The sequence below is a fragment of the Leuciscus leuciscus genome, assembly GCF_965113295.1.
Source record: "Leuciscus leuciscus genome assembly, chromosome: 25".
In the NCBI taxonomy this organism is placed as follows: domain Eukaryota; kingdom Metazoa; phylum Chordata; class Actinopteri; order Cypriniformes; family Leuciscidae; genus Leuciscus; species Leuciscus leuciscus.
Window position 1 is genome coordinate 19,086,056 of NC_138724.1, and position 15,645 is coordinate 19,101,700.

The 15,645-nt window shown below is 37.7% G+C and overlaps 2 protein-coding genes across 2 annotated transcripts; both read right to left on the reverse strand.

Annotated features, from left to right (window-relative positions):
- Positions 1 to 1,156: 1,156 nt before the first annotated feature.
- On the reverse strand, positions 1,157 to 8,313 carry cav1 (caveolin 1). The gene is made up of 4 exons (XM_082159939.1): positions 8,224 to 8,313; positions 8,087 to 8,138; positions 7,305 to 7,472; positions 1,157 to 3,467 (listed from the first exon to the last, which is right to left on the reverse strand). The coding sequence occupies exons 2-4, from the start codon at positions 8,120 to 8,122 to the stop codon at positions 3,126 to 3,128; spliced, it is 546 nt and encodes a 181-aa protein (XP_082016065.1). The 5' UTR covers positions 8,123 to 8,138; positions 8,224 to 8,313; the 3' UTR covers positions 1,157 to 3,125.
- A 1,227-nt stretch (positions 8,314 to 9,540) lies between these two features.
- cav2 (caveolin 2) lies at positions 9,541 to 14,232 on the reverse strand. Its single transcript, XM_082159940.1, has 3 exons — positions 13,974 to 14,232; positions 13,038 to 13,225; positions 9,541 to 10,580 (listed from the first exon to the last, which is right to left on the reverse strand). Exons 1-3 carry the CDS (start codon positions 14,121 to 14,123, stop codon positions 10,430 to 10,432), a joined length of 489 nt encoding a protein of 162 aa, XP_082016066.1. The 5' UTR covers positions 14,124 to 14,232; the 3' UTR covers positions 9,541 to 10,429.
- Between the last annotated feature and the right edge of the window lie 1,413 nt (positions 14,233 to 15,645).

Here is a 15,645-nt window from a genome sequence, read left to right on the forward strand (position 1 = left end):
ATATGGTTATTTTGGGGAGGAGACGCATGCGCGCACAATCTTCCGCTGACTGGGATTTATAAAGTGAATTCTGCGCAGGTTCTGGCGTACATACGGTTTTAAAAGTCTGAATATTTTTTGGCGCACGCCATTTTTGGCTCTCGGGCGCACGTACACTTTTAATAAGGATCCTACGCACAGTTTTATAAATGAGGCCCCTGGTGCTTCTGTGTGTTAATATCCACAGTTCCCGTAGGGGGCGATACATTTCCTTTGAAGCATTTTACAGCATTTTTTGAATATAGGTTATTTTCCTAACAAATAGGTTCTCTTGTCAGGCTTTCCCATTCTTTATCTGTGAAAGTGAAAGGAAATTCAGTTGATACTTTTAACATCTTTATTGTGGTTATGATTCTTTTAAGACATGTAGGCCAGGATTTTCATTACTTTAAATAAAAAAACGTTAACTGAAATAAAATAAAATATACAAAAACTTCCCCGTAATTTCCTTCAGCTAGTTGGCAAAGCCAACAATTCTCATTTTCATTTAGCCTAGCTTAACTTGAAAAATAAAAATAAAATAAAAATGAATAAAAACTTTAAACAAATTCAAAAACAACAACATTACTAAAACTGTAGCTAAAATTAAAACAGAAAATACAAAAATAAAACCTACATAAAATGATAATAGTATCTCAAAATACTAAAATAATACTGATGTTGTACAGTACTATAATAAAAGGTAAAAGTGTTTAGTTTCATTAGACTAGAGGACCCATGGGCCACTAAAATGGATTACAAAAGAAAAATAAATGTTTTGAGGTTCAGTCCAAATACTCACTAGAGGCACATGAAAATGAATAAGCACTGATTTATTTCTCTCCACTTTATTTTAGTAACCCTGAGCTTACGTGCTTATTTTTGGCGTCTCTTAAAATACTTCGATATTAATTGCCGTGGGTTCAAGGACTGTGCAGGTTTTGCACACAAATAAAGAAAGCCTTAAAATGACCACAGAGAGGTTAAAGCAACCCAAAAGGGCTTTAAACAAAGTCCTAAAATTAAATCAAAGCCATTTAATCAAAAACTTTTTCATTACAAGAAAGCAAAGCCTGCGGCAGCGCAACCGTCCACGTGCAAATAAAGACGATGAATGAACCAGACAAATGAAATCAACTTGTTTTATATTAAATTTTCTTTAATGTGCACAGCATTATGTGATTTTACAGTAAAAGCAAGGAAAGAGAATTTCAGTTTTCATATAAAAAATATGAATAAAAATAAGATCTCATGTACAGAGGCTGACTCACTGAAGCAAATGCATCGCAATAGATACTAAGACAGCAGGTACAGTAGACAAAGAGGTGACCAAGTCAAAGCGGGTAGACAAAAGGTGAAAGAAGTGAGCATAATGTCAGTACGAAATACTATATAAACCCTACTTTAGCAGCAGCCTTTGATGCTGGAAACTTTGGTTTGCTGCCAGTCTTTGCCAGTGTGTGTGTGTGTGTAAGTGTGTGTGTGTCTGACAGTGAATAAACAGAGAAGCAGACAGGTTTGTTTACGGGACAAAATTCCAAACCAAATGTTACTTCTTACTGCAGAAACAACATAAAAAAAAAATGCAAAAAAACGAATTCTTCATCTTCAAAGACTGCAAATAAAGTTTAAGTATATGTTAAGGCTGTGGTAATGTGCTGTAGTGTTAAAATAGTTCAATCTTCACAACCACGCTAGCTTTGTGTCCTATAGTTGCTAGATTCACATGATGTCTTTCTGGAAGTTGTAAAGACATTCTCTGCCACTCGAAAAGCTGTTGACATGATGACCGGTTTGAAGCGTTACATGTCAAAGTCAGGAACAGTCTCTTTGTTAGTATATGCTGAGTTGGCAAAGGGTTCAGTGAGGGCACCTCTTTTGCTCCGTGTTCGGGCCATCCACCATATTTAGTGGCAACATGCAGTGTGATGGGCAGTCTTAACATCAGCAGGGCCACGCCTACTTATTTCTCTAATATTCGTTCAGTTTCCCCGAACCCTCTCCCAAAAACAACCAAAAAACGTTTGGATTACTTAAACCCAGTGATGGCAAAAAAAAGGGTGATGGTACCCAAATGGAAGAATGAACATAGCAAAACTATTCGAATCTTCTATATAATGTTAAGGAACTATTTTGGACAGACTTAAGTGGACGTGTCAATGAACGATGGGGGACAAAAAAACAAACAAAAAACCCAACAGATTCACAGCCTTGTCCCAGTAGGCAAATCTTAAAGCGATAGTTCACCGCAAAATGAAAATTCTGTCATTATTTACTTAACCTAATGCTATTCCAAATGTATATACCTGTCATGTATCTGTGGGATACAAAGTGGAAAGTTTGCGAAATATTTAACGATAAAAGTGCAGTCACATTTTCTGTTATTCAGCAAATTTTCACGGTTGAAATCCAGTTACTTCAAAGGAATCGAAGCAATTGCTAATGCGGCTGGACCTTACAATATTTATTTTTATATATTTCACAATTTTTTTTATATTTATATATATTTTTTATATATTTATAAATGATATTCTATATAATGATAGTGACCATTGTCAAGCTCCAAAAAGGACACACAAAAAAAGCACCATTAAAGTACCATAAAAGTGGTCAATATGACATGTTCTGTTTCATATCATTCATATGACTTCAGAAGACTTGAATAATAGCGCACAAGTCATGTGGATCACTTTTATGGTGTTTTTGGAGCTTGACGGATGTGAAATGACATGAGGGTAAGTAAATAACAGAATTTACATTTTTGCATGAACTGTCCCTTTAAAAGTCAGGCTAAATCGGTATTCCTATTTCCTACGTTGATAAATTCTAACAAATTACAAAAAAATGAGAATTTTTACCACACACGTCCCCTACGCCCCAAGGAATCCAAAGCTGAGAGGAGACAAAACTCATAAATACGCTGAAAAGAGACAGAGAGGAGAGTCTTACCTAAGGGACACCTAAATACAGTGCAACCCTCCGTCTCTGTTCACGTTTATATCGCCCTCTTTATTATAAAGGTTTATCATGTGATTTATCTCCCTGCTTTGGACATTGGTTTCCCCCGTCCCACCCGATCCCTCTGGCTCTTTTCCTTCTCCCTTTCCCTACACCACCTTGGTGGTGGTGATCCGCACGCTGCTGAAGCACTTCCCCATGGCTTCGAACAGAGGGTCGCAGAAGGTGTGCACACAGATGGAGTAGACTCGACTGACGCAGTGGATCTCGATCAGGTAGCTCTTCACGCAGGGCACCACGGCCCAGATGTGGATGAAGGAGAGGATGGCGAAGAAGATGCCCCACACCAGGGCGAGCGGGATGCCCACCAGGGCCGTCAGCAGCCTGTAGCACCAGTACTTTGTTACTGTGAAGGTGGTGAAGCTCGCTTTCCACACGCCGTCGAAGCTGTAGGTGCCGGCAGGCTCAGCGATCACGTCCTCGAAGTCCACCTGGAGATGAAATGGATTTCAGAATTAAATCGTTGTGTATTGATACAATAAAATCAGTCATAATTTCATTTTGCACAACTAACCCATTGGAACCCATCTATCTATCAGAATTTTTTATTATATTATATTAACATTTTTTGGATGACTAAATTACTATGAAAGTTATCTGAGTATTTCTGCATGTTTTCATCCATATCAAGTGGGCTGACATTAAAAAATCCAGCACAATTCCTCCTCCCCCTCTTCATCCATCTCCACATTCCTCATAGACAGCATCTTTACACTGTCCAGCACCCTGCTCTGGTTCACTCAGGCTGGTACGGCCTGGTTCATGCCCAAGTCACCTTACTCTAAACCTCCTGCATCAACCGCAGATTGGATTAGATAGTGCCTGACACCAAACACTAACATTTAGAGAAGACATGTAAATGTAAAACTCATTTAATAAGCCCTGGAAAGCTTGGTTCAGATCTTCCCAGAGCTGGCAAACCTCACACCATCACTGTATAGCAGCGCACTTTCTTTTAAATACAGATGTGTTTATTTCAGTTGTGACATTTTTGATTATACAGGGAAAAAGCATACAAACACACCCCGTCCTTCACGGTCAAACATGAAAGTCAAGATAAAGCTAATATTTATTTAAGAACTCCGGTTTGAATCAGAATAACTAGTCAACAAAACAGATGTACCTACATTTTTAGATAGCAGTGTTGTTTATGGTGATCTTTAAACTGATAATATCAGTTTTGCTTACTGAAATGTAGGCAACTTAACCACTTTAGACTATTTGTGCTAGTTTAAACAAAGCCTTCGATCACTAGCAAAAAAAAAAGAAAGAAAAAAAGAAAAGAAATGCTGGTTAACCACCACAGTCTATCTAATAAAGCTGGTTGACCAAAGAAGTCTGACTGGTTAAGTTAGCCTTACGTTTTTTAGCTAAAAAGACTGGTAGGCTCACCACAAGGTTTGGACAAAATAGAAGAGTGTTTCGAGTAAATTGAAGTTCCTGTAAGAGTAAACTGATAAATTACTACTTGTCCAAGGGCTTGAAACCATCATGGCGGCTCAAGTTGGCAACAAAATACCTAATTATACAGTCTTATAAAAGCCTATCCTCCCCATTCATTTATCTACAGTATATCCCAATTGGCTGGACACATAGTTTCCATTACTTGAATATTACAACTATGACTTTCAACAACGTTAAAATAAACAGTTCTTGAGCTGACTGCACAGTGTTCCCTGATAACACCCTCACTGTACTGACAGAAGTATCAACTAGCATTCTTCAGATCTGGGGGCTTGTGATTATATAAGACCCGTCCACATAGTTAATAAATCACCAGTGCACACTGCAGATTATGGAGGAGTAGGAGTGATCAGTTGACCACTGATCAATTAAATCATTTAAAATAAACATTTAAATAAAAAACTTTTTATAAAATAAAAATGTAAATAATAAATAATTTCCATAAATCACATTTAAAACGGTTTACTTAATGATATTTAAAATAACAAAATATTTAACAATAAAACAAAATGAAATATAAATAAAAATGTAAATAAATAAGTTACTGTTTATTTAATAAAATGTTTAAAAATGCAGATATGAGTGTGTGTGTATGTATATATATATATATTTATTTTTTTTAAACTGACAAATAAATACACTTTATAATAAAAAATTGATTTAATTCATTTCATTAAAATGCATAATATTAAGTACAATTAAATAAAAAATATAAATAAATCATATTTCAAACTGACCAATAAACAGACATTTTTAATTACATATATAAATGTGTAATTAAATATTAACATATCAATTAATTACTTTTTTTAATTAATGTTTATAAATAAATAAAGATTTATTTTGAAGTAGTCCTTCATAGTATGCATCAAAATATTGAACTTGGACCGACAGCAAAAGTTGTGCAAAAACAATGGCATTGTTGAGGATCCACAACGGTTTAAATTAAAAACAATTATAGCTATCTTGTTTATTTTTTCTAAATCCTCGATCACGATGGCAACAACCTGTGATTCATTTCAAATTGCAAATTCATGTGCAGTGACTAACAAACCCACCAAAGCCATGGTACTGTAACTCTATTAGCTATGGAAGGTTTTCCTATATTGGTCAGCCAGGATTTATAGTACTTCTGCAAACACTGTACATTACAAGCATAATCTAATGCATTCGTGATGACTACGCGGAGGTCACTAGACTGTGCTCTGGCCAGATTCCCACGTGGAATCCTGCTCCAGCGTGCTATTAAAAGAATGCGCTTTTATGAGAGGAAAATATTCTGTTCCAAGGGAAAGCTACGCATGTGTTTCTGCACACAAGGATCTTTGATGTGGATGTCTGTGGGAGTGCACTTGAACCACGAGTGCATCATGGTCTGGAGGAACGCCCCATGTGTGCAGAAGGATGTGTGTGTATGTGTGTGTGCGTGTACAGAGAATTTTTGAAAATGGAGATGGGAATTCCCTGCTACGCTCTCCTACGCAAGACCCCTGCGAGTGCTCAACCCCTTTTAAGGACAAAATAAAAGGACTGTGTGCACAAAATGAGTCCCTTTCAGAGCCCTTGTGACAGCAATCCCATAATTCCAAGCAAACAGCAAATTATAAAAAGAAAACTGGCTTTTGGTGTTATCTGGATTCAATTTTCAGTCAAATCATAAGAGGCTTTCAACTGCATGTGTCCTCAGGGATGTGACTCAGTGTCATGTTGTGGTGGGAGGGGAAAAGACATGTGAAAATATAATGCAAAAGGGTGGAGATGGATGCAGGGGGGTCGTTTTTTGAAAGCTGAGTGTATCATCAGGTGACCCAGTCGACTTTTCTTTCAGGGAAAGTTGCTATGCAAGGTATCGCCCCACGCCCAGGAAAATGTTCACTAAGAATGTTAGGTGTGCAGTCTTTGCTCAAAAACAGGAAACTCTTAATATTTCCTCTATAAAAAAAGACCTTACTTTGACAGCTCGTCACCACATGGGAGTTACAAAAGCATCATGCCCGTCCAAATGAGAGCAACAGGCTATTATTGCATGCACGGATTTCACAAACTTGTGCCACAGTCCCAACATTTCACATTGAAGAGACAGCTGCTCCAGTGATAATTGTTTCCACCCTGATGGAAAATCCAGCTTAAGCTGGTAGCTGTGGATCTTCGAGCTGGTCTAGAACTAATTTGACTACTGGTATGACCAGCTGGTCCATGAGGTAGAACAAGCTTAGAAATCAACTGCTGCTCCAAAACACCTAAGGAAGCCTGGTAGGGACACCAGCACATCAGTATCATATAGTAGAGTCCAGGTGAGACTGAATGCAAGTGCGTTTAAAAGTAAATTTAAGGTTTTGCAAGTTCTATAACAGGATTTGAAAGACAGCTGCTGCTTGCAATAATTGTTTCCAGTGCCACCGTGACAAACTGACCAGTGACTCATCGCCTTTGTTATAAAGCCAAACTTTCTGTTGAGTTATAATGCCGAACTATTAGGATATGCATAAACTGTAATGATCTTTGAAGACGTTTTATTAAGTTTAATATAACAAAGCATAACATTTAATAGTTATGATATATATATATATATATGTATGTATATATATATATATATATATATATATATATATATATATATGTATGTATATAATTATAAATAAATTACATTATATAATAGATTCATTATAATACTAAAATAATTACGTATGAAAAGTTGCATGCAGTTGTTTCATGTTACATTGTACTAATTATAAATGCATTTAAAGTGAGTGGCCAAAGAAAAAAAGTTGCATAAAGCAGAAAAAGTGAAGTGAATGACCTACCTTCACCACATCGTCATTTAAATGTTTTGGGTCCCGGTTGACCAGGTCAATCTCCTTGGTGTGGACATCCCGAAGTGTCTTTTCGTTGATGCTGTCGTTATCCATTTCTTTATTATTTGGTTTGTAAATATTCCCCTGTTTCCTGATGAACGGTGAGTGAGCGTATTCCTGCGGTTCCAAAGAAAACAGAAAATGTAGTTCATGAGCGTGGAGGGAAGACTGAGGCGCAACTTAGCACAGCCCTGGCATGGGATGGTTTTAAGCGGATAGAAATGAAGCACCACACCCCTCTGGAACACAGTAGAGCGACCCGCCGCAGGGTGGCGCCATTTTATACGCCGCGCGTGCGTTACTTTTATTCCACAGCAGAAAATATAAAAGAAATACACCCAAAATTGAAATATCAAACTTTTAGGACGTGCTTTAAATATATGAGTTATTCTATATAAATAAAAAATTGCATTGCGCTCCGTCAACATGCGCTACGAACTTGCACATCATTCCACCTATGAATAGTGAGCAGTTCATTTAGCTAATATTCGTATTCCATCAAATTGTGTTTGCACAAAGTGTGCACAAAGTAAACAAGGGAGGCTTGCCGAACAAATACGTGCCAGTAAAAGATAAGACCTCACATTATCCAACATGCGCGAAAACAAATGGAGCAAGTGCCAGCACACCGCCTTCATGATAAACCCCTAAAAGTGTTTGAGTAATAAGTTGCACAATGAATTGGCATCAAAAATAAAAGATTTCCGAGCTAAAATAATTGTAATTCTTACCTCTTCAGGTGTCCCGTCCTTGTATCCGCTAGTCATGCTGTCCTGTGAGTGACTGAAGTGCGATCAGATGAGTGAGTGTGGAAACAAGACAATCAGTACAGAGGAAGCAGTGTGGGAGGCGTGGGGAGATTGCTTACTTTGGGGAGTCCTCTTCCTTACAACAGCCCTCTTTTTTGCCAACTGAAGTCCCATAAAACTTTATCTATTGAATGTTTTTATCTCTCCTTCAACCTCTCATGGCATCTGTGGGAGTTTCTCTCAGTCACTGAGGACATGCTGTGTGTTCAATGAATGAAACCTTCCATTAGCCTGCCACTCACAGAGCTACGCAGTATTAGTGTTTGGAGATTTTGACGTGATTTTTCCCAAATGGGAGGCATATTTGGGCACTGTACCATATTTTCCTGCACGATCTAAACATCCACTCGCACTGTTTCTCCACGTTAGAGCAAGGGTAAAGTAATCACAACTATGAAGCAACACAAATTTGGGAGTGAATTAATGGTGATTGGGACACTTTTTGCCATTGAAATGACATGTAAAAAGTGTCCCAATCAACCTGAATTCAGAAGTACGGGGATTATGTAGTGAGTGACCAAAATCAAATGGTTAACAAACCAAATTTCACCAAAGTAGCCATCCTATGTTCACAGCTACATAGCCTACTTATACATGAGGTGCATTTTATGTTTTTTAAACCAATTGAGAATGCTGAACACTTATTGGCTACTATTTTAGTTTTAGTTTAAAGTTTTAGCTCTGTAAAGAAATTCATTCTTGAAATGTTTAAACCTGAAAACGTGACTCGGTTTGCATACCAAAATACACCTCAAGGCAAAACTAGCACTTTAGTTTGGAATGTTTTCAACAATAATGCAGTTGTTTAATCTTGTTTTTTTCTCATATTTGTGACTTATGACACTTATTAGGCTATAACTTTTCTATCATTTACTTTATACATCTTTTAGTGTCCATTTATTGCACCTATATTTGTGTATCTAGTTCAGGTGCTGGGATGTGCAGGCAATGCAAAATATGCAAACAACGACGAGATAGCGGCCAAAGGTCGCTGTTGCTCAGGTAAAAAGGTAGCATGTTTTAAATCTGTTTAAACCTTTATATAATGTTTTAAATCAATTATTACTTTATATTAAATAAAAGTCTCCATGAATGACAAAAATCCCTCATAGTAACCCTATTATTCTACAAAATCAAATGCAAAATGAGACATTTAATAAAACCCATCTGTTAAGAACTCAATAACACTCAGACCCCCTCTCTAAAAACATACACATACACTACACCATTATCCTCAGGCATATCTGCTGCATTGAACATGACCCGCAAAGGTTTTTTTTTACATTGCACAAGATGTTTAAATCTTGTCAGGTTAACATTCCATGTGCCACACAGTGATGTTCTTGCTATGGTCTCTCAGCAAAGAAAACAGTCCATTCAACTTAAAAAAAAATTTTATTTGTGAACTGAAAGGCATTTAGTTCTGTCTTTCATAAGCTGAGCTGTGTTCAGCATGTTTGCTACATGACATCATTCAGGGGTGAGGAAACGGCACCTGAGCCTCTAATGTTCCATTGCACAGTCAAATATTCCATTTACTCTGCGGAGCCACTAACAAAGCACAATCAATGGCAAACAGCGTGTCAAATGTCGCTTTGCAAGTCAAACTAATCGCCATTTGGGCACTATTCTATCATTACAGAATGATAAGTCAAAGAAGTCATTGATACAGAAGAAAACATGATATTTGTATAGAATGCTCTCTATAATAGGAATGTACCTGAAAATCATAAATAGTTTGTACACTGAAATTCCATCAAATCATCTAATTTACTCTTTGTTGATGAAAATCTATCAACTCCAAACAATATAAATATTAACTCAGAAATAAATCGCACAACACTACAACCCTATTGGAAATAGTTGCATATTTTTTTCCTTACAAGCACATCATGCGCTTATTGCAATGTCATATGCAGTAGCACAATATCTTATCCTTAAGGTAAAAATCTCAATCATTACAATAAAATATTTTAAAAGTCTTACATTATAACACAAAAGCTTAATTAGACTTACATAAGAGTATTGAAAAAGCATGTCAACACTTACGCCGCCCATTACGAGGTTGACATGTCAGTGGCTAAAAAACGGAATGAATATTGCAATTTTCTACTGAAATGAAAGAAAAGTTCTTTCTCTTCTCTTTGCTTCAGAAGTCAAGGACAACTTATCCTTCAGCTAATAACCCTCAAAAAGGAGGCCAAAAGAACACGACAGAAAGATTCTGCAAAACTTCTATGCGGAGTTAAATCTGGACAGACTTGCTCAGTTTTGAACAGTCTTGATATTGATGGATGACAAGCACCGTCCAATGCTGAAGAAGAAAGGCCCTATGAACATGTCCATCAAGCTGGTCCAGATCACTTGGATGGAGGGAAGTGTCATCATGCAGCCATGGATCACTGGCATCACCACCCTGCAAATGGAAAATAACTCATCATCATGTGTGTTGATAGGGCTTATATAATAATCATTCACATCAAGGTGAACGAGTTCCTCTCTCTTTGTTCTGGAGTACAAATGTACCATGGAAAGTGTGCAAAGCATTATCCTTCATTTCAGATGGTTCCATTAAATCATAACCTTTGATATTGTTGACATTAAAACCATATGCAAGATCTGTAACTGGCCATCTGTAAGGGATTCATAAGAGATGAGAGAATATATAAAGTGTGTTTCCAGTATCTACAGCACAGGTCTAAAATCTTATTTTTTTGCAACAATCTTCCTATTTCTAAGATTAAAGGTATTTTAGGGTATTCATAACATTAATGAACCATATTTTTGCTAAAAAATATTTGTTTATTTAAAAAAATTATTTAATTGTGAGTGGTGCCTCACCTGTGCAAAACTCATATCCTCAATGTTGTGGGTGTTTGCTAGGGTGCTGCTATGCAGTTGCTATAGTTCTGTGTGGTTTTAGTTCTATTTTGGGTGGTTGCTAGGGTGTTGCTATGCGGTTGCTACAGTTCAATGTGATTTTAGCACTATGCTTGGTGTTCTAGATGGTTGCTATGTGGTTGCCAATGTGTTTTTTAGCTGTTTGATTGGGGGTCTAGGTGTTGCTATGACATTGTATTGCTGTTTCTAATGTTCTAATGTGGTTTTTATCATTATACTTGGTTATCTAGGTGGTTGTTAGGGTGTTGCTATGTGATTGCTAAGGTTCTATGTGTTTTTTTAGCACTATGATTGGCGATCTAGGTGGTTGTTAGGGTGTTGCTATGTTGTTATGTGGTTGTTGAGGCTCTGTTACCCCTTTTCCACCAAAAAAGAACTGGTTCGGAACTGGTGCTGGTTCAAAGTTGGTTCAACTTGCGAACCTTCTCAGAACCGGTTTGTTTTTCCACTGACTAGAGAGCCCAGCGAACGACGTCGTTACGTCACTGTGTACGTTGCCATAGGCTACGTTACGTCTTAGCTTTCCTAGAAACACTTGCGCCAACTTCAAGCACAACAATTACAATGGCGGACTACATCGTCTTTCTGCAAATGTTTCTCCTGGCTTTGCGATCCTATATTGGGGTCAGAAGAAGACGTTTAGAACACATTTGTGCTGCTCGTCTGGATTACTATATACGGAGGTTACGTTCGAGAAGTTCGACAATAACCCCGCCCCCAGCCCCCGACGCAAGCATGACGTGATAAAAGAACGGTTCTAGTCCAGCAAAGAGTTGGTGCCGCTTTGGAACCAGTTTTCCTGGCCGAGAACCGGTTCTTTGGCTGTCGAAACACAAAGAACTGGTTCGCGAGTAGGCACCGGCTCCGAACCGGCACCAGCACTGCCTTGGTGGAAAAGGGGTATGTGAGGTTTTTAGCATTGTACTTGATGTTCTAAGTGCTTGTTGGGGGGTGTTGCTTTGCAGCTGCTAATATCCTGTGGTTGTTAGCACTATATGCTTGGTGATGTAGGTGGATGTTAGGGTGTTGCTATGTGGTTGTTGAGGCTCTGTGAGGTTTTTAGCATTGTACTTGATGTTCTAAGTGCTTGTTGGGGGGTGTTGCTTTGCAGCTGCTAATATCCTGTGGTTGTTAGCACTATATGCTTGGTGATGTAGGTGGATGTTAGGGTGTTGCTATGTTGTTATGTGGTTGTTGAGGTTCTTAGCATTGTAGTTGATGTTCTAGGTGGTTGCTAGGTGTGTTGATAGATAGAAACATTCTGGGTAGATGCTAGGTGGTTACTTACTGACCCCAAATAAAAACAGCCCATTTCCAATTCTTTATGATATTCTGTGATGAGATTTTTTTCACCTGTTTTAGCATCAACCAGGTACAATCATTTAGAAAAGACACATGTATCCAACAAACCCCACAATTTAAGGTGTCGCCCACTATAGCGCCTTAGACATGCAAAATGTTAAAAAAGTAGTTTTCTCTTTGCCCTTAATGAGCTACATCTTGACATTTTATCTTATCTGGCAAATTTGTCAGCACGACTCATTCCTAAGCTAATGGGGTCACTCTGCTACTCTGGGTTGTAAAGTTTGCACAGTGTGCTAATGTGTGCACCTCAGGAACACTGACCCTGAAAGAGCTGCTGATCTAAACTGCACAAGGGTCAAGCACCAAGCTTTGCCAAGTTTCTGCTTGCATGTGTCAAACCCCTAAGAAGTCGGAAAAAAACACTTGACTAGAATGTTAACAATCCAATGAGAGTTATGTGTGGATTTTTCCACCATATGTGAAAATACAGGCCCACCTGTGCTGCACAAAACTGATATGCAAGACTTTCTGTGTGGTATTTCTTCAATTTTGTCAAATGCAAGTCTTTATCTAGGTGGGAAGTGGCCATGGCAAATATTTTGCAATTGGGCTGTGGAAAATACAACATAGAGCCAACAGCCTTCCCCAACAAGAAGTCTTTTCATACCAAATATGTATACAGCTGAGGATCCCGAAAACAATCCCCGCAATAAATGCCAAGGGAATAGCCAGAAACGTGGTGAGGATCCGGTAGAAGACGTATTTCACCAGCTCGAACACAGCATGACTGCCGATCCACACTCTGTCAAAGCTGTGCGTGGAGATCGGCTCAGCGATGATGTCTTCAAAACCAACCTGTGGAATCAAGCATAAAACATGAAAATCAATAGTGCACAAACTCAGCTAATGAATTAGTCCAAATGTATAAAAATAAAATAAAATGTCAAACTTTATTTTAACTACACACATTTAAAGACCACAAGAGATCAGTGTTGCTGAAAGTCTATGTAACACTTTATTTTGATGGTCCCTTTTGAACATTCTGTTAACTATAAGTAACTTTGCAACTACATGTCAACTAATTTGAGAATTAGTAGATGGTCTGCTTATGCTAACTCTTTATTGTGATGGTCCTCCAACAGACATTCTAATGACTATAACTTTGTAACTAAATTGTCTAACCCTACCAGTCTACTAATACTCTACTAACACTCTAATGTGCAACGTTATAGTCAACAGAATGGTAAAGGGGACATCAAAATAAAGTGAAACTAAAGTCTATGACTATGTTATTTCGATATTAATTGAGTAGCCTGCTGTATGCAAAACAGCCATGCCAATCTACTCAAAACTGAATTGAAAAAAAAAAGATGATTGTTGCGCATGTGCAACATACACTTATTCAAATAGAATAGACTCATTCTAAAAAACACTGCACGTGAATGGCGGTAAGTTAAAAGAACTTTGCATCATACCTTCTTAAAAAACACGTTATCAATGCTTATATCAACGATGTTTAGTCAGTTGTATAGTAACGATGTTTATTAGTAAGTATTAATAAAATAAGTCATATTAAAATCTCTCGCATTAAGTTGTCACCTACCTTTAAGTGCGAGTTAATATCGTTAGGATCTCTGTCCGGTACATCTGAATACACTTTCGGTTTTTTTCCAAGTATAGGTTCAATCGATCTATTGAATTCATCCTCATCCATAATGACACTGGTCTCCGATTTTTCTTTTTCAAGTCCCATTTTTTTTGTTTTTGAGGTGCGAGGCGCGCACTGCTGTCTGTCGCGCCTGCTGTACGCGCACTGTGCGCTCGAGACAGGACGCGTCCACGCCCCTCACGGAAGACGCGTTCACGCGCAGACAAAACACACAAACGGCGCTCAATTCACAGCTCCAAACAAATGTGGAACAACGATAAGGAACCTTTTTTAGGAATAAATCCCTGTCTAGCCGTCCTTATCTCAAAACACTGTTTATTGAAACAGAATTCAAGGAATGCTGACAGATTGTTTTTGTTATTTCCTCTAGAGTAGCCTATAGGTCGCTATTTTAAGTATTTTTTCCTCACCCGTTTCATTGATTCATTCATAAGTTTTTAAACTTTAGGGCATTGCTAAATGTTTATCTCCCTCAGTCTTGCTCTTCATTAATCATTAAGCTTCACTGAATTCTTGGAGGAGGTATTTTTTATTTAAAGGTTATTTACATAGTTCTAGCCTATGCCTAAAAGTTCTTTATAGAACCATATTGTCCTGAAGAACCCTTTTATGCTGAACTGTCAAAAATCCATTGAAAGCTACATTGATTTGCTGGAGCTCAGCCATTCAACAGACTGTCAACACACAGTTATTGATTTTATGCATAAACTGTACTGTTTTAAAACCAAGTGTACTACCTTAGAAGGCAGTATTTTTTTTTAGATTTCAGACACAGTCTTAACTTCAGCCAATAGGCTGCTCTCCATATTTTTTACACTGGAAACTGATCCAGTGATGGTATTTGCTTTGCTATTTTTGCCTTTATTTTTTTCTGCCAAATCAAAGTCATGTGGTGCAACCAACATGTGTAAAAAAGAGAAGGAGAGGAAGAAAAAAAAAACAGGAAATGATATAAAGACCCTCATCAGTGTGTCAATAAGAGTCTTCAAATATCAGATAAATTGACCTAACAAAATTTCCAAGCTGTTCTTTTCCACAATGAAAGTGGATGGTGGCCAGCTTGGTCATTCTGCTAAACATGTATAGCCCCTAACACTTTGTTTTCATAATTCTTACCAAATGTCTGAATATAATGTTTATCTATATCCAGAAGGAATGGAGGGAGTTTTACTGGAGCTAATAAACAACAAACTCATTGTGTTGTGACAGTCGGGAGGAAAAAGGGGAGAGGCCGTGGTGGCTCATGACAGCAGAGCAAAAGCACAACAGTGGAAGTGAAAAGCACATTCTACCCACATGGACACACACAATACAGGCCATAATCCCTATGGATAAACACACAGCTGATTTCCAACAGCAAAACAGTGTGTGTGATTGAAGTGGTGATTAAACTTTGTCAGCATCATGAACGGTCTATGAAGATCTATGATTTCGAATTTGATGTGGGTGTACTGTTTTTATTTATTTTTTGGTCCAAATAAAAATGTGAAACAGAGCAATCAGACTTCACTCTTCAATTAATGTATCAAGTACTATAATCTGTGATGAAGGGTTTGGCAGGAAAGTCTGATTGATCTATTCAGTAGCAATATTTTACAGTCATAAT

Excerpts from the sequence above, each read along its gene's own strand:
- cav1 (XM_082159939.1), bottom strand. The coding sequence starts at position 8,122 with ATGACTAGCGGATACAAGGACGGGACACCTGAAGAG. Across the intron at positions 7,473-8,086 it reads AGGACGGGACACCTGAAGAG|GAATACGCTCACTCACCGTT; the intron begins GTAAGAATTACA and ends TTGGAACCGCAG. Across the intron at positions 3,468-7,304 it reads TAAATGACGATGTGGTGAAG|GTGGACTTCGAGGACGTGAT; the intron begins GTAGGTCATTCA and ends TTTCATCTCCAG.
- cav2 (XM_082159940.1), bottom strand. The coding sequence starts at position 14,123 with ATGGGACTTGAAAAAGAAAAATCGGAGACCAGTGTCATTATGGATGAG. Across the intron at positions 13,226-13,973 it reads ATATTAACTCGCACTTAAAG|GTTGGTTTTGAAGACATCAT; the intron begins GTAGGTGACAAC and ends TTGATTCCACAG. Across the intron at positions 10,581-13,037 it reads CTCAGCTGTATACATATTTG|GGTGGTGATGCCAGTGATCC; the intron begins GTATGAAAAGAC and ends TTCCATTTGCAG.